The sequence below is a fragment of the Thermothelomyces thermophilus genome, chromosome 2 (assembly GCF_000226095.1).
Source record: "Thermothelomyces thermophilus ATCC 42464 chromosome 2, complete sequence".
NCBI lineage: Eukaryota > Fungi > Ascomycota > Sordariomycetes > Sordariales > Chaetomiaceae > Thermothelomyces > Thermothelomyces thermophilus.
This window is the reverse complement of record NC_016473.1, coordinates 3,309,184-3,328,710: the sequence shown is the minus strand read 5'-3', so window position 1 is coordinate 3,328,710 and position 19,527 is coordinate 3,309,184. Positions and strand designations below refer to the sequence as shown.

Below are 19,527 nucleotides of genomic sequence, written 5' to 3'. Positions count from 1 at the left end.
CTTGCGCCGGTTGGCGGGGCTCCCCGCAGCAATGACGCGGGGCAGCCTTGCTGCATTCGTCGCCCTGAGCTGCCTGATCTCGAACTTAAACTGGACAACAAATCAAGTCGGAAGTTCGTGCTTTACGAAAACCTTCACTTTTTTGATCGGCATCCTGAATAGCTCAAGACCCTTAACGCCACTCTCGAAATGGCGGACCATGATACGTTGATCAGCAATTTTTGTGAGCTGACGGGCGCCTCGACGGAGCAGGTAAAGCTCCTCAGCTTCGGTGATTACGCGCATCTCCGGGCACCCGCTGACTATCGCAGGCCACAGAGTATCTGAGTGGCAGCAGGTGGGACATTGACTCGGCGGTGACTGCGTACTACACAGACTTGGAGGAGGGCGAGCAGGCCCGTACTTCCACCGCCGCGGCCCCGGCCGCCGCACCCGAGCCTGCATATACCGGTCCCCGAACGTTAGACGGCCGTCCGGCTCCTGAGTACGCCACTGCCTCTTCGTCTTCGACCTCAAAGAAGCCACAAAAGCGCACTGGCGTGGCAACGCTCAGCTCTATCGGCGGTGGTAACAGCCACGACGATTCCGAGGAGGACGACGATTATGACGACGAGGACGACGAGCGGCGTGGGCCGAGGGACCTGTTCGCTGGCGGAGAGAAATCCGGGTTGGCCGTACAAGATCCAGCTCAGCGCTCGTCTGACCCGCGGAAGCTCATTAGTGACATTGTTGCCAAGGCTCGGTCGTAAGCATCGCTGGTTCTCCTCGCTCTTTCCATAGGTTGCGCGCTAACGGTGAGCTTGCACAGAAACGCCCGGCAATCTAGCGAAGAACCCGCCGGTCCGTCGAGAAGCAGGTTTCGCGGCGTGGGGCATACACTTGGCGGAGATGGCGTCGAGAGCCGCGTGATTCCGGACCCGCAGGGCAGCCCCATCCCCACAGCGACCAGCGAAGGTCCAGTGCAGGAGCGCGTCCTGCACATCTGGAACGACGGCTTCAGCATCGACGATGGAGAGTTGCGGCGTTTCGATGACCCCCAGAACCGGGCGGATTTGCAAATGATTCGGGAAGGGCGGGCGCCGATCCATCTCATGAACGTGCGGCTCGACCAGCGTGTGGACGTCAAGCTCCAGCAGCATAACGAGAATTACCGGCCTCTGCCCAAGGTTTACCGCCCATTCAGCGGCACGGGCCGGCGGTTGGGAAGCCCCGTTCCGGGCGAGGCCGCGCCAGCTCCGCAACCGGTGTCCACCACCGCGGCGACGGCGAGTACGAGCCAGGCCCCTTCTACCGGTGCGGATGAGTCCCAGCCGACCGTCACCCTGCGCATCCAGCTTCCGGACGGAACCCGTCTCCCGGCGCGCTTCAACACGACTCAGACGGTCGGTGACGTCTACGACTTCATCCAACGTTCCTCCCCTTCCCTCGGCGGCCGAGCGTGGGTCCTGTCCACTACCTTCCCAAACAAGGAGCACGATGATAAGAGCCTAGTGCTGGGCGAAATGGCCGAGTTCAAGCGGGGCGGTGCTGCGGTTGTTAAGTGGAAGTAGGCGTGTGAGGGAGGCATGGAACACTTTGCCTTTTTTTCGTGGCAGGAATGTCTTTTTGTTTCTCTGGGCCATGGCGTTGGGATGGTTTACCGATAATTAAGTGATAGATGAGACAACCTTACACATTGATCTCTGGCGTGGGGCGAGAACGCTCCGGCTCATGGCACCATCAGCAGATATGAGAAGATTTTGACCGAATGACATAACGATACATTGAGAGAGAGAGAGAGGGAGGGAGAGAAAGAATCATGCCGAGAGATGACGGTGATGACCATCGTGACTACCTCGGCCGCATCACCTAATATACGCTAAGAACCTTTTAAAACAACCAGGAACGCCGACACCGTGGTATCACAGCCCGCTGTGGCAAAGACAGAAGCGTACATACGTATCCCCCAGGCCCAGCATCCCCTATTCTTCATCTTCATATTCTCTCTTCCTGTCTTTCTCCCTGCCGGAGTCCGAGCCGAGTCTCTCTCTCAGCTCTCCTGGGCCCCCACTGCCGCCTCCGCCCCGTAGCTCGACGGGACTCCTCCGACCGGGGCGGGCGCTCCGGTGGTGGTGGTGGCCACCTGCTGCGGCGCGACGACGGGCCCGTCGAGGAACCTGAACCAGGGGCGGGCGGCGGCGACGTTGAGCTTGGCGCTGTTGAAGCGGGCCTCGCCGGGGGGCATGCAGACGAGGATGTAGGTGTTTGTGGTGAACTTGGTGGCGAACATGCTGAAGGTGGCGCCCATCTTGTACTCGAAGTCGGAGAACTGCTCGGCGTTGCGCGGCGTGCCCGTGTACTTGGAGCACGTGTGCTTCCAGCTCTTGAGGATGTTGCTCATGCGCTCGAACCGGTCCCCGTACGGGTTCCGCTCCCCCTCGGCCGACGTCCAGCGCGAGACGACCAGGAACGAGGTCCGCTCGAACAGGAGGATCTCGTCGGCGTCGATCGCCAGCCCCAGCGACGCCAGCTGCGTCTCGATCACCGCCAGGTTGGGCACCAGGTCGTGGATGATGGACGCCCAGGCTTTGTACAGGGACTGGTCCCAGATGGAGGTGGCGAACAGCTGGAGGCTGATTGGTGGTTCTAGCTGGGTGGAGGCGGAGGGGGAAGGGGATGTCTGTTGTTGTTGTTGTTGTTGCTGCTGCTCCTGTTGTTGTTGTTGTTGTTGTTGTTGACCGCCGGCGCCCAGTTCGGGTCTTTGCTTGTGCATGATGGCGAGGGCCTCGCTCGTCTTACGACGGACGAGGGCGGCGCGGTGCTCAAAGACGTCCTCGCGCGTCATTGGCTGGATGAGGTCCATCTTGTGGATGAGCACAAAGACCTTGGCCTCGCGCGAGTACTGGATGAGGGCGCTGATGATGTTGACGTAGGTGGCCAGGTCGCGCTCGATGTCGCGGCTCTCAATGTCGAAGACGTAGATGAGCACGCCGACGTTGCTGAAGACGTGGGCGCGCTGCTGGGAGAGGTAGTTCTCCATGAACGCTTCCTGGCCACCGCAGTCCCACAGGTTCAACGTCAGGTTTCCCAGGAACTTCACGTGGGACAGGTCAATGTCGATCGTGGCGCCCCTGTTGTTTGACGTTAGCGAGCCGTTGCCGGTGCCTTTACGCTCGAATTGTTACGGCGACGACAGAAGAACATAAGAGAGTGCGGCTCACAGTCGCCGGGTGTCTCGGGCCAGGTAGTTGCTGAAGATGATGCTGCGCATACTGGACTTCCCGGACCCGCTCTTCCCCATGAGCAGCACCTTCTGCTTCTTGACCTTCTTGAGCTGCGCTTGAGCAGGCGAGGGGCGCATCGGGTCGACGCCAGCCACCGCCGGCGAGGCGCCCATGTTGTTCTCGTATTCCGACATGGTGGCTCGTCAACTCATCGGGACCAAGATTGGCTGGGGAAATAAAAGTGGGGATGAGTTTTTGTTTTTTTTTTTTAAAAAAAAAATAGTGCAGCGTATGCGTGAGGCCGGCGAGTGTGGTTGTGATGTTGAGAGATGGCCGTGTGTTGAGATAACCGACCAACCGACCTGGAAGCCAGGTCGGGTTTGACGAAGTATCCGGCCCACAGCGGGGCACCAACTCCCCCAGTTCCACGGACCACCTGGGGCACCAAGGCCGTCACTCAGCGATTGGGAGTTCACCACTTACGGAAAGAACTGCCAGGTGAGTCGGCCCACGTGATTCCCTGAACGGATGCCTTATGTTAAATGACCTGGCACTCGCGCATTGCCATTATCATCCGTCAAGCAAAAACCAAGGAAATGGAAGCATTTGAGATTTTGGGCTACAAATCCAGTAAGTCGTGTTTCAGTTCGGGGCGCTGGTTGCCGAACAGGGTTAGGGTCAGCTGTTTCCAAGCAGTGTCTACTAGTAGGTAATTTACCTTCTGCCCTGAGGGGCCCTTTGCAAGTATCAATTCTCGCGCTGAAAAGCATACTAGGACTACTGTGTACTACCAACCATCATCACCGGGGAAATTGGTACACCAAGCTCCGGCGCGTTAGACAGCCGAGCATAAGAGCATCGGACACCTTGTCAAATAATGGAGCGACTTGAAAGTTCCAGTTTAGTGACCATACAAGTACGCAAAAAAAGAGCATCGTAATAACATGTCGACAGCAAACAGTGTATCAACAGATAATCATTAGATATGTTTATCTGAAGACGCACAATCGGATTATGAGCAAACCCGGCGGAGCCAGAAACAAGACGATGAAAGTTTACTGCGGCGACACGAGCAGCCCCGGCAGCCGCCAGCGTTGTTATTTAATTATGCCTTGTTCATTCCGCCGAGATCGAGCTCGGATCATCAACCTTGTAATGGGTGCCGTTCGGCATCATGACCTCTTCGTCCGGCTGCGGGACGACGCCGGCCTCGGGCGTCTTCAGAGGCACTTTCAGGGGCGGCCCCGTGGGCTCGTGCGGCCGGTTGCCGCTGAGCTTGAGCCCGACGTCGACGTCGAACTGGTAGGACTGGTCGTCTCTGCCGGTGAGGGCGGTGGTGGTGGTGCAGCTGATGGGGATCTCCTCGCCCGGGATGCTGCTCCGAGCTGCGTACGACCCCGGCGGAGCGTACGCGGACTGGTCATTGTGGAAGGCCTCGAGAGATTCGCCTAGCCCGCTGCGGATCCCGAGCCTGTTGTCCTCAAAGCGAGGCAGAGAGTGCTTGACCTGCAATCCTGGCGCCGCCAGACGTGAAAAAAGAAGTTTTTCATGCTCTGTCAGCATGCCCGACCCGTTCAAGGAAAACTTGTGGGGGAGGCGCTTGGGACGTACCGGAGTTGATACTGCCTTCGTGGAATCTGACACGCGGAGCAATTCCGGGGCCTTGGGGATTTTGCTCTCTGAGGTAGGGGGTGCAGATATCTGTCAGTGAGATTGTCCGAAGGGCGACAGTTTTTTTTTCCCGGTTGAGGTGGAGTTGGTGGTTTGGGGGAGGAAGGGAGGACACGACACAACATACTGTTGTCAAACACAATGCCGGCTTTTTGATAGACGGCACGGCCGGCAGTGGCAGTGGCAGTGGTAAGGAGAAGAAGGTGGCCTTTGCCGGCCGGCCGGGGCTGTTTGTAGCCAATATTGGTACCGGCTGCCTCACGATCGAAGGGACGGATGTCAAGTTCCCCGACCCGGGCCCGGATGTTGACTCGCAGGGAACTCCGGTGCCACTGACCGGAAACTGCGGGAGCAGTCACGGTGCCAGTGAGGAAAACTCCCGCTGAAGCCCAGGTGAGGCCTCTTCCCCGACCGGAGCCAATGGTGGCCCGTTCTCGTCTCCGGGAGATGGGCAGCCCGGGCCTGACTCGACCCAGACGCCGGCCGCCGGTGACTCCAAGGACGGATGGACCCCGGGCAACGACTGGCCTGACTGGTTCCTGTCTGACGCGGCTAGACTACGAGGCCGTCCCTATCTGGCTGTCTCTCTTCTGGTGATGCTCTTCTCTCGCTAACCAATTATTACCCCTTATGATCACGCAATAGCTCGCTACCGTGGGCCGTTGAGTTATAGGACGATAGAGCCTTGTGCAACTGACTCCATCTAGGTAAGTAAGTACGTATTAGCGATCGCATCCGTAATGATAGGTTTCGGCCTAGGGCAAGATTGATACTCAATGCAAAGTAGTAATTACTTAAGTAATGGAGGTCTAGTCCTACGTAGTGTATTATCAACCCCATGTCTTGACTAATATTCTTTTCGCAGGCAATTGTAGAGTGAACTAAATATGTTCCCAGCGCATGTATTACATACATACAAATAACTATACCTACCTCTGTAATCGATACCTCTCGTGGCCACAGTTCAGCTGGCACTGGTCCGTAATTCCCTACAAAACCGAACGTCACTTGAACTCTAATATGCTCGATAAAATCAGTTGCCATGAAAAAAAAGTTTGCTACTTTGATATTCATGTTGTGAACTCGAGGGTTATGGCCGTAATTACTTTCTCTGGCTGCTACCCCCTCCCCCAGGTAGTATTGTGTCTGCTATTGGCAGCCTAGGTAAAACCAAAGTACGGTAGCGTGGTTGATTACGGGAGGTAAAATCAAGCGCGTATGGAAGTACCTAGCTAAAGTGGCAGCTGCTGACATGCCCAGTCTCACTCTGTTGTATACGGTGAAACGGCGGGCTGCGCCCCATGCGGAAGGTAACCCCTGAATTGCCACCCGGGCAGGAAGAATGGTACTCCGTACTTGGCATGTACATAGTACATGCCATGCACTACAGACAGGCAGTAACTATTGTGCGAAAAGTGATAGGCAGTATTTTGCAGTGAGCCGCTTGTCCCTCATAGAGCGCGAATCAAGCGGGACGGGGGAGGGGGGCCACTCAGATCTTCATCCTGTCGGGAAGGTTACAGCGATCACATGGGGTGCACCACGGCTGAAATTCCCCGAAACGGCAGTTCATCTCATGCACTCAACCCTGCTCAAATCTGCCGCGGCAATTCGCCAGATGATCATTCACTTCACCTATTGGTACTCCGGTATCCGCCCGGCGATTGGTTCCCGCGATCGCCCGTGTTGCAGTCCGGTATCTGCGGCATGACTACCAGGGTGTAGTATAGGTACACTAATACACAATAGAAATATAAAAGAGAAGCATACTTTGAGGCGGGATGCCGTGTCACACAGAAGCCGTGGTGATCTCATCTTCCACTTCCGCCAACACGCCAAAGAAAAGGGGCGAAAAGAAGAAAGAAAGAAGGGAAGAAGATATTATCAGGAGTGACGGGACCGTCTTGCTGCCAAGATGAAGTTGAACTTGCTCGTTTCGTCCGCCCTTCTGGCACTTGCTTCGGCCGCGGCCGTGCAATCGCCCCAGCAGCGGAAGTCCTACGACGGGTACAAGGTCGTCCGTCTCACTGTCGGGAAAGATGCGGCCAAGGTCAACAGTATCATCGACCGCCTCGGCCTTTCGACGTGGAAGGGGAAGGTCCGGGCCGGTGCCGTGGCCGACATTGTGATCCCGCCCTCCCAGGTCGACGCATTCGCCGCCGAGACGGCCGGCATGGAGGCCATCACGATGCACGAGGACCTGGGCGCGTCCATCGCGGCCGAGTCGACATTCCAAGCCTATGCCGGTACGTGACCGTCACACAGCAACCAATCTTTTATTTTCTTTTTCTTTTTCGTTTCCATATTCCCGCTCACAAGTCGCTTCTCAGCCGGGTCCGCCAACGCCACTTGGTTCCAGTCATACCACAGCTTCAACGACCATCTCCAGTTTCTGAACGACCTCCAGCAGCAGTTCTCGACGCAGGCCGAGATCGTCTCGTCCGGTAAGTCTCTGAACGGAAGGGACATCACCGGCATCCACTTCTGGGGCAAGTCGGGCAAGGGGAAGCCCGCCGTCGTCTTCCACGGGACCGTCCACGCACGCGAGTGGATCTCGACCATGGTGAGCTAACATAATTACATTCATCCAAGGCACCGATGAAAGATGAATGATTTGCTAATAATTATATCATATCATAACCTAGGTCGTTGAATACCTTGCCTACTACCTGCTCAACAACCAAGACTCTGCCGAGGTCGCCGGCTTCCTCGACAAGTACGACTTTTTCTTCTTTCCCTTTGTCAACCCTGACGGTAAGTAAGCCTTGCCTGTCTTGCGTTGTTGAATAAATATCTTCTTGGTCAGCCGGCTGATGGTCTCCATGCCAGGCTTCGTCTACACCCAGACCAACGACCGGCTGTGGCGCAAGAACCGGCAGAGCACCTCCGGTAGCAGCTGCATCGGCCACGACATCAACCGCAACTGGCCCTACAAGTGGGACGTCAGCGGCGGCGCCTCGACCAACCCCTGCGCCGAGGACTTTAAGGGAACCAAGGAGGCCGACGCCCCCGAGACCCAGGCCCTCTCCGCCTGGCTGAAGCAGACCAAGGAGAGCCAGGGAATCAAGCTGTTTATCGATTGGCACTCGTACTCGCAGCTTTTCATGACTCGTAAGGCCCCCCCACACCCCCCCCCCCCCAATTTTTTTTGTTTTTCCTTCAGTTGTTGTACGCTCTATTATTCAAGGGAACCTTTAGGCAGCTAACATGATGAACCCTTTTTCTTCCTTCCCTTCTCTTCCCAGCCTACGGATACTCGTGCACGGCCGTGGCGCCCAACAACTCCGAGCTGCAGTCCCTGGCCCAGGGCGCCGCGGCGGCCATCAAGGCGGTGCACGGCACCAGCTTCAAGACGGGCCCCATCTGCTCCACCATCTACAAGGCCACCGGCAGCAGCGTCGACTACGCCAACGACGTCGTCGGCGCCGACTACGTCTTCACCGCCGAGCTGCGCGACACCGGCAACTACGGCTTCGTCCTCCCCGCCAGCCAGATCCTGCCCAGCGGCGAGGAGACCTACGCCGGTGTGCGCTACCTGCTCCAGAACATGAAGTAATTAACAAATGGGCGCGGCCGGGAATGCCATTCCCATGTCCCCGGGGCAGATAATGTCCGGACTCCCCCCTTTTTTTGTCACCTTCCCTGGCAAGCCCGGGAATTGAGTTACAAATATATATCTATGCCGACGAAAGGGGGGAGGGAATCTGGCCATCCGCTTGCTGGATGGCGGCTGGATGGCGGCTGGATGGCTCCATGACCGAGATTTAATCATTCATGGATATTCTAGCTTCTACAACAACAACAAGAGAGGTTTCAGGACTGATATGACCGCCCTTCCTGCTATTAATATCCGCTGTTCCATGATCTTAAAACAAAAGCGAGCGTGGTATTGTTGAAAAATTATGCTAAGCACTATCCTTTGTTTGCTGCGGTGAGAGGTGAATGAATGACGAAGAGCTTATCGAGAGGCTTCGGGAAATAATAATAATATGGGGCAGAGGTGCGCCGGACTGCCACGGCATCATAAAAGGTGTGCTCGCATAGCGGGCGAGGGAGTCAGAGAAATAATCCCGAGATGAAGGAGACGTTCCCCCCTTGAGAACCCGCGCCTGGATGTCACTGCAAGAGTTGGACATCCGCGCTTCGCGTTTTCCAGACGGAAGAGAGGGTTGCGGCGATCTAGAAGAGGTCTTTGGGGAAGCGGAAGCGGAAGACCTTGAGAATTGCATACTCCTCCCAGCGGCTCCGGAAGGGGCTAGCGGCCAGGGCGTTTTGCTCGTCAGACATGTCAGGATGCTCGTACGAGCCGGCGCCGGATCCCGGCCTGTCCGAGGAAGCAGGGAGGACCTCCGGCTCGACAGCCACCTCGCGCGTCGCCCGCAGCACCCTTCCTTGCTTGTCGACTGCCTCGGCCGCGACGCGTCCGGCTACCTTCTTCGCGCGGGGGAGATCCAACCGCGTCTCGAAGCTCGTCCGCTCGGCCTCGCCGAGGAACGAGCGGGAGCCCAGCTCGTCCACCACCTCGAAGAAGCGCCAGACCGCCGTCTCGGTGTCGCCGTTCCAGCTCACGTAGACCGACGTGCCCTCGTCGCCCTCGAGCGCGACGACCGCCGGCTCCTCGCTCGGCAGGCCCGTCCAGTTGAACCGGAACGCGCGGTAGTTCTCCACGCCCACGCCCAGCTCGCCGCTGTCCATGGCCGCGTGGAAGATAGGCTCGCCCTCGGCCGTGTACTCGGTCACGGCCCCCTCGGAGCCCCAGTTGACCAGCACGTTCCCGTTGGGCAGCACCTGCGCCGACCCCTGGCTCTTGGACAGCAGGTCGTATCCGCTGGGCGGGTAGTAGCCGTGCACCAGCTCGGCCGTCCACGCGCGCGTGTCGAGCCGCAGGATCTTGGCGCTGCTCCGGTCGGCCGTGTGCACCTCGTGCCCGCCGCCGTGCTCGGTGCCGTGCGCCGAGTTGTCGTACAGGCTGATGACCTCGACGCCGTCGTCGCCCTCGCCGGCCTGCTGGAGCCAGCGGGCGTGGTGCTGAAAGCAGAAGGTGGTCCCCTCGCCCATGGTAAAGTCGGACCGCTTGCCGTTGAGCCGCCAGATGATCTCGCCCGTGGTGCCGTTGATCTTGTGCACCGCGCACGCGTCCCGCGCCGAGATGAGGTAGTTGCCCTCCCGGTCCTTGTCCACGCTGTTGATGTGGAAGTAGTCCCACGCGTCCGACGAGTTGTACCCGCCGCCCGCCTGGCCCGGGTTAATCGGGAGCACGGATTCCGAGGGCGGCACGTGGTCGAGGCTGTGCCATTCGAACAAGAGGCGGCCAGTGGCAATGTCCAGTTCTGAGTTGGAAGTTTGGAGTCAGTAACTTTGTTGATTTTTTTTTTTTTGGGGGGGGGGGGGGGACAAGACGTTCAGTTGTTAGGGTCCCGCTTGGAGGAAGTGAGTGAGTAATTAAGAGTAATTAATTAACTGACCCTGAAAGATGGCGTCGACAATCCATTGTTGTCTGGGGCCCGCTCCCCAGGCGGTCAGGTCGCGGGGCACGGGCTGGTAGATCTGGATCAAACCGGTCTCCTCGTTGATAACGTGAAACTCGTGCTTGTCAACCAGCTTGTGATTACCGGCGCGTAGCTCGCGGATGGTCTCGTAGTGCTGATCCATAATGGTGATGTGGCCGTGGCCGTGGCCATATCCGGCGTTGTGGTCGCCCTCGAAGCTAAAGAGCACATCTTTGCCCTTCCATCGAGCCGCCTGGAAGTTGGTGGACCAGATGCTGTAGATGCCATAACCGGACCAGACCAAGTCCCCGTTGTCGCGGAAGATGTAGGGTCCCGCTTGGCGCGGACCGTGCTGCTCGGTGGGGGTGTCGGGGAACCCGGCAAAAGGAGCCACAAAGAGATATCCCTTCTCGACATCCTTGGTTGCCGGGATGGTAATGTTGAGTCGGGGTGGCGCAAGGTCCGGACGGGAGCGGAACTGCCAATCGGCACATGCCGGTCCCAGGAGCAGGGACGCCACAGCAAGACGGGCCGCTGTTCTCATCATGATGCCGCTCGGTGAGTTGCGCTACGTGCGTCAGCCCGCCATTGCCTCCATCTTGTTGAACAATAGGTACATTCACCTTTGTCTAGCACACGCCCCTAAAACCAAATAATCCACAGTCCAGTTTCCTCCACTTTCCTGTCACAGATAGATCGTTGGTAGTGTTGGAATGGGCTCGATTGCTCGGTCGACTCTGGGGAACGAGAAACGAGTGCAGGTAAAGGGATGCTCAAGAGATCTGGGAAGGACCGCGTCCTTTTAAGCTTCAAAAGCCGCTGGGGTGCCGTATTCCGAACCAGGAGGGCTGAATCTGGAGCAAGAGCACGCCATATGAGGCTCATATGGTCAACACACGATGCTTCGTCCTTCTTCGTGCTAAGATGTTCATGTCAGACGTCATCGGTGTGTGACACGGGATGATCTTGGCAGTATTGGACAGGGTTGGCCTTCCTTCTGAACGTCCGAGAGGGGCACCAGGCTTGCCCACACCATTCATTCTCGGAGAAACAACGCCTGAAAGCTATTCGTCTCCTGTGTAACAAGCCTCACGTCCACCAAGAAACAATGAATTGCTTCTCCTTGCAACTGGCCAACAGAAAACAGTAAGCGACAACCCCTGAAGTCGCCATTGGAGATGATGATGGCGACAAGACGGTCGTGTCAACACCCCGTTGGTTGACCCAGAGGGGCTTCATTGTTGAGCGGCTTCCGGCAAGAATGTCAGAGGCAGACCGCCGTGCGGGGTGAGTGCCGGGACCGGAGCAGACAGACGGGATAGGGCCCGCAACAGCACTGGCGATCCTGTTAGCGGCCGATATGCCCTCCGGAGTGCTGGGGGTGAACTCGGCGTGAGTCAGGGGTAAAGACTGCAGTGGCGGGGTTATGCATCTAGCAAGTATTGACCCTGACCGCTCGACGGCACCAAGCAACCGATGCAACGTTCGCCCCCGAGAAAAAAAATTGAAAAATGATGTTAAAGAAAGGGGAGAAAAGAGCCAGCCTCTGCTTTGCTGTCGAGTATTTTCTGTCAGTTCTTGTTTTTCTTTTGGGCTCCTCCCAAATACTCCGTCGTCTTCTATTGCGTCGAGACAACGGGAAATATGCCACCTTCTGACGACGATGATTCGGTCCCAGTTTCTCGCGTGCGAGAGGATCAGCCGCTCCTCCGGGCACCAGAGGAGGATTGTTGGAAGCCACCGAGAGGATTCATATGGATCCAAGTGGCGATCATGTCCAACGTTTTCCTCTATGGCTTTGACGGAACCATCACGGCAGCGACGTACGCGGTCATCAGCTCTGAGTTTGATGCGGCCAACACGGCGTCGTGGTTGACAACCTCATACCTGGTAACGAGCACGGCTTTTCAACCTCTGTACGGCCGGGTGTCGGATATTTTTGGGCGCCGGCTGTGCTTCTTCATTTCCACGACTACCTTTGCCCTCGGGTGTCTTGGTTGTGGCCTGGCCGGCAACATTGTGCTACTCAACTGGATGCGCGCGCTGACTGGGTTCGGCGGCGGAGGGTTGATGACAATGGGTACGTGACGCCCTATATAACTTGCTGAGTCCAGCGAACCGCCGAACGAAATCCCTAACGCGGTCCAAGCCACGATCGTGAACTCGGACATGATTCCGTTCCGCAAGCGCGGAATGTACCAAGCGTTGCAAAACGGCATGTTTGGCTTCGGTGCCATCTGCGGCGCCTCGCTTGGCGGGTCGATCGCTGACGGCGTCGGCTGGCGGTGGTGCTTCAACCTCCAGGTTCCGATTTCCATCTTTGCCCTGTTTGTCGGTGCCTTGGTTATCGATAACCCCGAGGGAGGCTTTCACTTGGGCCACGGTTTCAAAGATACCTGGGCGAGGGTGGACTTCACTGGTGCCTTGTTGCTGGTGATGGCCATCTCGCTGCAGCTTGTCGGTCTGAGTTTGGGTGGCAATGAGCTTCCATGGGCCAGTCCGTGGGTCATTGGCTCGCTCGTGGCCAGTTTCGTGCTCCTTGGCCTCTTCTTGGTGGTGGAAGCAAAGACTCGGGCCATCCCAATCATTCCCCTCCGACTGCTGAATGGAAAGCTGCCTGCTCTGACCCAGTTCTCCAACATTTGCGTTGGCATGTCCGCGTACGCAGTAAGTACCTATTAGGCGTCCGTTGCCGAACAAAGTCGTTCTGGGCAAACGTTCTCATGCTGGCACAGTACCTGTTCAATCTGCCCCTGTTTTTCCAAGTCGTGCTCCTCGACTCTGCGACGACCGCAGGGGCGCGCCTTGCAATCCCATCCATGGCGACACCAATCGGTGGCCTCATTGCCGGCATTGTCATGTCGAGGTGGGGAAAGCTGTTGACACTGGTCCGGGCCGGGGCCGCCCTCATGGTGTTTGGAAATGCTCTAGTGACCTCGCTTGGGTTTCAAGATTCTGCCTGGAAGTACTATGTGTACATTTTCCCGGCAAACCTGGGCCAGGGAATCGTATATCCTGGCATTCTCTTCACCTCGCTTGCCACTTTTGATCACGCAGGTGAGAGGCACTGGATCCGACGAGAACGGGAACCTGGAAAGTGCAGGCTGTTGACTGGTTTGCAGACCACGCCGTTAGTGCGTCGACCGTCTACCTGATCCGGTCGTTGGGAACTGTATACGGCGTCGCCATCACTTCTGCCATCGTGCAGACCACGCTCAGCGTCCGGCTTCCGGATGCTTTGGGCGAAATCTCGGATAAATGGAGAGTACGCCCCTTTTCCTTGCAGCACGATCCAGTTTTTTCGCCTTCCTTGGCTTGTCGAGCAATTTGAGAAAAGGTGAGAAACTGACTGAAGGTTACAACACACGGCGATTAGGTTATCGACGAAATCCGTCACTCGGTTTCAGCCATCAGGACACTTCCTCCGGATGTGCAGCTCAAGGCGCGGCTCGTCTACTACGACGGGCTTCGGTACTCGTTCGCGACATCAACAGCTGTTGGCGCCGCCGCCGTGTGCACTGCCCTCCTCGCCAAGGCAAGGGGACTTCGAAGCACAAAATGATCGTTCCGATGCGTGAGGAGAACGACGGCGAGGAGATAATATCCTGATCCCGCTGGATCGAGAGCGAAAACCAGACTGTGATCTACGGCAAAGGTAAACAGGACTTCATCTGATCGACGGCGGCGAGACAGCCAACCTGAGGTACCTTGCCTAGCAAATTTAGATAAAAATGGGTTAAGCTCCCAAACTTTGTGTTTCGGGTTGCAGCGGTGCCTGCCTGGTCACCAGTGACTGGATTGGTTGCTTTGTTGGAAGGAAGGATGCTGTGTCCGATTCCGGGTTCTAGTAAGTTCGATTAGTAGAGCAGCTTTGGGCCTCAGCGTTGGCTCGGGCCGAGACGAAACAGCGGCACACTATGGATGAACGAAGAGTTCCAAAGAGAAAGAGTCCCACTTTGCTCAATGGAAGCTGTCCAAGCAATGATGTTCCGCGCACAGCCACCATCCAGCTGAACGGCCAACGTGCACGCAGAGACCGGGGAACGTATTGGTCCTCTGGCGCGGCCAACTTAATCTTCAATTACTGTGACACGTGCGGGCGGTTGGGTGTACGAGTAATTCTGAGGTACGTATGTACCTCCGTATAACTATAATACTGTACGTCCGTACTTTCCCTGTCCTTGGATTCTGCCTGGTCCTCTTTTGGGTCGCGTTGTGGTAGCGGTCGCGTTCGTCATTTCGGTCGCGTAATCCATTTAGTGGGCATCTTGACCAGCTACAGGTCATTCCCTTACACAGTAATTAGCGCTTAACTTTACCGCGGTGGCCGCCAACGCACAGTTTCGTCCCATGCGTCATGCATCAAGCAGCCAGGCGCATCTCCTCAAAACAGCCACATGAAGTAGGTGCCGGCATATCACTCCCCAAAACAAACCACTTTCGAATTATTTGGTGTAGTACCTGCCGGAAGCCTTACAGCTCCTATCGCCTACGTCTTCTTTGGTGAATGGCCCAAAAATCAGTCCCTGGGTACCATCAAGCGACCAACAAGTCTAATATCGTCCTTGCTAGACTACCCTAGTACGGAGTAGTAGGAAATATAAGTTTACACTTAAGATTTGGTTCTTCTCATCTACGCATCCTCAATATCATCGCCTCCATCCACAGTGATCACCGACGTTGGTTTACCATCAGAGATTAGCAAGTTGAAACCGCAGCCAGGGGAAGTAAACGGCTTCGTCGGACAGCGGTTCGATAATATCTGGCAGGTAATGCTGCCGCCATTGCTGTTGATCCGTGCTGCTCATGCCAAGGTTCGATGCCATATCGACCCACTTTGCTTTGCACCATTCCCAGTACGACGGATACCATCCAGCCTGAGCCCAGTCAATGACGGCGGCGACTCTGGGATTCGACCCCTTGGTTACGAGGATGTTGCAGGGAACTAGGTCGCCATGGGTGAACACGATGGATATCTGTCCGGAAATATCTATATCACAGGCGGTCTGGAAGGCGTGCACAGGATTGGGGCCTGGCCAAGGACCGTGCAGCTTTTTCCTGTCTTTGACAGTAATGTCGTTGAGCGGCAGTTGGCCAACCGCGCCTTGAAGAGGTCATCAATATATTAGCCATGACCTGACCTAAGCCAACTTGTGTCGTCCTGCTTACCAATATAAATGTCTCGTGGGTCTTGTTTCAGACCTCTCCACGCCTTCACCATGCCCTTTAACTCCTTACAGAGAGCACGTTTCTCCCCCTCGTTCAGGCTGCTCCAGCGCGCAGCCAGGGTCGGAGCGTCGACCAACGCCATGTAAATGAAGCCCTGGCCATCATCCTGCGCCCACCCAAATACCTCGGGCACGGGTACGCGGCCTTGCAGGTGCTTGAAGACGTATCGCTGGGCTTCAAGCTCGGCTCGGGTAACGAAGCGGCCGTATTTGACGAGCAGGCCCAGTTCCGGAATCTTGACAGGGGGAGGTCCGTTCGGGTCAGTTGCATCGGGGTGGCCAGTTTTTCTGTTGCGTTCTCGGATGCTCGCCGGCGAGGGAAGCGGCTGCTTAGGATGGGTTTTTGTGAATTGTGTCTCGCGAAAGAGTTCAACCCGAGCCGAGGCGGCCGAAGTGGGAGTGCGTATTACCGTCATGGATGCGGGACTTGGTGAAAACACCAAACGGCACGAATAATTACTCGCAAGTTGCACGCGCGACCTGGGAGGTCAACTAGTCTTGATTGACGCACAAGTGAAGACGTGCAGCAAAGGATAAGTACTAGAGGCATCGATGTGGGTAAATATCAATCCCTGGTCTTTCGTTAGTGCAATGTGCCTCAGGCACAGGCAAAAGGCATCAAAGGATTGCCACACGCATTCAGCGCCCCAGCCCCATGCGGCTTACCGGCACAGGGAGCTTCTGTAGGTACAGTCCCTAGGTACTGTACGGATCCGTATATAGGTATGCATTGTATAGGAACATAGAGGTAGGTACGAACTGTAGAGTTCATGTACGAGACCTGTACGGATCACAAGCCTCAGTAAAACCAGGCAATCGATACTTACATCCGCAACCCATAGACACGAACATTGTATGTACGGATTACTTGCAGGGGTTGTGCTGATTTGACCGGTTGGTTGTTGTGGTGGACCGGGCCCCACTAATGTTCCCGGCCCCCACCAGGGTTGCAGCCACCCACATTTTCTCTACAGGGTGGCCCAACCAACTCCAGAGCAGAAGATACGAAGATCGTTGATTTACGCATCCATCCATCCATCTATCTACCACAGTTGTTGATGCCATGGCCTTAAATCGCTGTAGTTGGTTAATAATCAGCCGTAAAACTGACCAAACTCACTTAGTAAGGGACGACATTAGGCAATCACTATCCGTAACCACATCGAAAATAATTAGGTAGTTATATATATTAGCGCAGGTGGCTCAGCCGACCGGACCCCCGGACTTGGACCCAATATTGTAGATGCCCTGCATCCATTAGGTTACGGGTCGTAACCTCAAACAAGCCACCAATCCATGTAATCGCTAAACGAGGTACTTTTTACGAGAGAACAGATAATTAACATTACCTGTCTAACTTACCACAGTATACATAATTCGGGTAATACATGATATGTGATCCGTACACAACGTAGGTACCAAACAAGGTGCTTCACCTAATTTAAGGTACGGTACCTAGGTAACTTACTTGTACCATAGCCGCCCAGCAACGTGTTTCGCTACGAATCCCCCACATACCACTTCGTAAAGTGTTAGATAAGAGGCAAAGCTTAGAGGCAAAGACGCCACCAACAAGTGGTTATTGCTGGCTGCTTGTGATGCTTGCTGTTTAGGCAGCGGACAGAGCTCCCTAGCCGTATCAGGTTTGGGGCCGAACTCGGCATTCGGGGGCTGAGAGGATTCCATGTAGATTAACTCATAGCACCTTATCAAGAAGACATGTGCTTGACTCAAGATGAGGTAATAGGCAGTCTGTCTCAGTTGAATGGAGACAGAGCTTGTTACAGGAGTTGACTATCAGTGGGTCAGATTCGACTGACCCACCAACAGGAAGAACGGACCAGGGTTCGACATGTATGAGCATCAACACATTTTATCACCACTTCTGAGGCTCATACGAGAGTTCCAGGAGTGCCTGCCACAGCGCTCATACCGCTGTGGATAGTAGACCATTGCAGCACATCTGACCGTGCTGTAGCAGAGCTTTGCCAGTGTCAAATACCCCAGGGTACATGGAAACAACCGGACCCAACAGTGGAATGCTTCCATATAGGATCATGTGGGTTCATATCTAATGACTGTGCCTCAAGCCGCAAATTTCGGCAAGTTGATGGTGGCACTACCACAAATCTGTGGTCACAGGCAAGTCTCAGGCGTAATCCCTCGAGAATTGCGGCCCCCCGTCAGGTCAAGCACTTCTATTTCGGGCACGAGTGATCATGGTCGCAGGAACATTCAAGGGCCGGCCAGGTTGCCTCAGACAGCTTGTTGGTGCCACAACATGTAGTAGATGGCTCTGTTGTCTGGCTCGGTGGGCTCTCCGTCAGACCGGCGGGGGCCATGATCAGCAAATTTTCTATATAAAGGCGCTATACTCTGTCTTTCCGAGTCGTCAACCACATCACCTCAGCTGCTTTTCATCAGTGCTTATCGAACAAATTCCCACTTGTCCCTTCATTCAGAGCATCGGAATCACGGTCCGGGACTTGCTCCTTCTCCTGCATACCTAAGAGACCCCTCGTCGTCCGCTCGCAACCTGCTCTACGTAATTTACTTAATCATGCCTGTCAATCAACGTACTCACAGCGGGAGCAACAGCCGTTCCAACAGTCCGCCCAAGACGACAACCCACACGAAACCTGGTACGGGAGGTGGCGCACGCCCTCCTCCGCCTCCACCTCCACCGGCTCCGGCTCCGAGGCCAGCTCGCAACATTTCCAGGACCGTGGAGCCCCCGGATGTTAAAGATGCAGGACCTGCCGGCTATCTCCTTTTATCTCTTGCGATATTCAATGGCTACCCGTTCAAGGACCACTGGGGCTTTTTCATTCATACGTCCGCTGCTTCTAAGAAAGGTATCTTTCTGCACGCAGCTGGCGACGTGAGGCACGGATTCACATTTGAGATCAAACGCAACCTCGACTTCACCAAGACCTCCCACGAACCAACGCTCATCAAGCTTCAATGGGTCGAAGGCAAATACTTCAGCACTGACATGTGGAACCGTGGGGAATACGTCGTTGAAACTCCCGGCAGTCCCAAGTGCGGATTCGAGACAATCGCCAAGGGGGTTGCCCCGCCGGGCAAGACTCTGAATGCTGTTGACGACCTGGCTCCGGTTTGTCTTCCCCGCTTTTAAACCGCCTCCTTTCCTTTTCTCCCCGTTCTTTTCTTCCCCTGATGCGTTGTCCAGTATGACTGTGGGATTATGAAAACTGACCTTCTTTTTCTTATCCCTTTTACCTTCTAGAGTGCGACGAATCCGCCCCAAAGAATCACGCAGGAGAACTGCCAGACTTGGGTCGTTAAGGCTTCCGCGAAACTCTGCGAAAAGGAAGTCTTGAGTCGGGATGTTGTGAACTACCTCCAGCAAATTAAGCAGTAGAGCACATTCGTTGGAAATAGTCGGAAGAGAAGCCCATGGCGGGACCATGGTATCGAATATTGGGTATAGATTCCCTTAAGCGCCTGGGCAGTTACCTATCTAGATGTGTCGGCAGATTGGCTGGGCTGGTCGACGCCTGAAATGAACTTGATTCATTTAAGTCCATTTTTTGGCTTCTTCGAGGTGCACTCAGAACGCCATGCATAATTGGGTACTCCTTTGATCTGTATTCCGTCTGCCGTACGAATATCGAGCATATCGTTCATAGTGATATCCACGATCCCCCGGCCTATCCACAACCTTCTCAGGCACTCAGCAAGTTGGCTGCGCATTGCAAGCCGCCTGACCTATTCCCTGGCCCGGTGTCGAGGTCTCGAAACGATTTGGGACGTAATTACGGGCCCACGGGCCCTGTAAAACAAGGTCCAGGTCCCTCTGCGACCGTATTTCCCAAGGATCCCAGGTCCAGCTTCTCGGTGGGTATATATGTATATATATATATACATATATATATTTCCAGTCTCTAAACTCCCATTCCTATTTCGGAAGCC

At 55.6% G+C, this 19,527-nt stretch overlaps 8 protein-coding genes across 8 annotated transcripts; 4 read left to right on the top strand and 4 right to left on the bottom strand.

The window, feature by feature from the left end:
* The first annotated feature begins 45 nt into the window (after positions 1–45).
* On the top strand, positions 46–1,790 carry MYCTH_2301702 (uncharacterized protein). Its single transcript, XM_003661800.1, has 3 exons — positions 46–252; positions 312–745; positions 809–1,790. Exons 1-3 carry the CDS (start codon positions 190–192, stop codon positions 1,548–1,550), a joined length of 1,239 nt encoding a protein of 412 aa, XP_003661848.1. The 5' UTR covers positions 46–189; the 3' UTR covers positions 1,551–1,790.
* Positions 1,791–2,029: 239 nt separating this feature from the next.
* On the bottom strand, positions 2,030–3,376 carry MYCTH_2117190 (uncharacterized protein; the record flags this gene model as incomplete). Its single annotated transcript, XM_003661799.1, has 2 exons — positions 2,030–3,110; positions 3,201–3,376. 2 exons carry the CDS (start codon positions 3,374–3,376, stop codon positions 2,030–2,032), a joined length of 1,257 nt encoding a protein of 418 aa, XP_003661847.1.
* A 943-nt stretch (positions 3,377–4,319) lies between these two features.
* MYCTH_2125585 (uncharacterized protein) lies at positions 4,320–6,583 on the bottom strand (the record flags this gene model as incomplete). Its single annotated transcript, XM_003661798.1, has 4 exons — positions 4,320–4,717; positions 4,815–4,904; positions 5,002–5,406; positions 6,520–6,583. 4 exons carry the CDS (start codon positions 6,581–6,583, stop codon positions 4,320–4,322), a joined length of 957 nt encoding a protein of 318 aa, XP_003661846.1.
* A 101-nt stretch (positions 6,584–6,684) lies between these two features.
* On the top strand, positions 6,685–8,698 carry MYCTH_111035 (carboxypeptidase). The gene is made up of 5 exons (XM_003661797.1): positions 6,685–7,120; positions 7,205–7,437; positions 7,520–7,628; positions 7,704–7,985; positions 8,120–8,698. The coding sequence occupies exons 1-5, from the start codon at positions 6,790–6,792 to the stop codon at positions 8,428–8,430; spliced, it is 1,266 nt and encodes a 421-aa protein (XP_003661845.1). The 5' UTR covers positions 6,685–6,789; the 3' UTR covers positions 8,431–8,698.
* Positions 8,699–8,735: 37 nt separating this feature from the next.
* MYCTH_111036 (uncharacterized protein) lies at positions 8,736–11,036 on the bottom strand. Its single transcript, XM_003661796.1, has 2 exons — positions 10,340–11,036; positions 8,736–10,204 (listed from the first exon to the last, which is right to left on the bottom strand). The coding sequence occupies exons 1-2, from the start codon at positions 10,908–10,910 to the stop codon at positions 9,054–9,056; spliced, it is 1,722 nt and encodes a 573-aa protein (XP_003661844.1). The 5' UTR covers positions 10,911–11,036; the 3' UTR covers positions 8,736–9,053.
* A 251-nt stretch (positions 11,037–11,287) lies between these two features.
* MYCTH_2117187 (uncharacterized protein) lies at positions 11,288–13,925 on the top strand (the record flags this gene model as incomplete). The annotated part of the gene is made up of 6 exons (XM_003661795.1): positions 11,288–11,309; positions 12,042–12,443; positions 12,513–13,030; positions 13,099–13,420; positions 13,486–13,628; positions 13,740–13,925. 6 exons carry the CDS (start codon positions 11,288–11,290, stop codon positions 13,923–13,925), a joined length of 1,593 nt encoding a protein of 530 aa, XP_003661843.1.
* A 964-nt stretch (positions 13,926–14,889) lies between these two features.
* Positions 14,890–16,133, bottom strand: MYCTH_2301694 (uncharacterized protein). The gene is made up of 2 exons (XM_003661794.1): positions 15,533–16,133; positions 14,890–15,467 (listed from the first exon to the last, which is right to left on the bottom strand). The coding sequence occupies exons 1-2, from the start codon at positions 16,005–16,007 to the stop codon at positions 15,055–15,057; spliced, it is 888 nt and encodes a 295-aa protein (XP_003661842.1). The 5' UTR covers positions 16,008–16,133; the 3' UTR covers positions 14,890–15,054.
* Positions 16,134–17,951: 1,818 nt separating this feature from the next.
* MYCTH_2301693 (uncharacterized protein) lies at positions 17,952–19,052 on the top strand. The gene is made up of 2 exons (XM_003661793.1): positions 17,952–18,709; positions 18,842–19,052. Exons 1-2 carry the CDS (start codon positions 18,152–18,154, stop codon positions 18,974–18,976), a joined length of 693 nt encoding a protein of 230 aa, XP_003661841.1. The 5' UTR covers positions 17,952–18,151; the 3' UTR covers positions 18,977–19,052.
* The last annotated feature ends 475 nt before the right edge of the window (positions 19,053–19,527 follow it).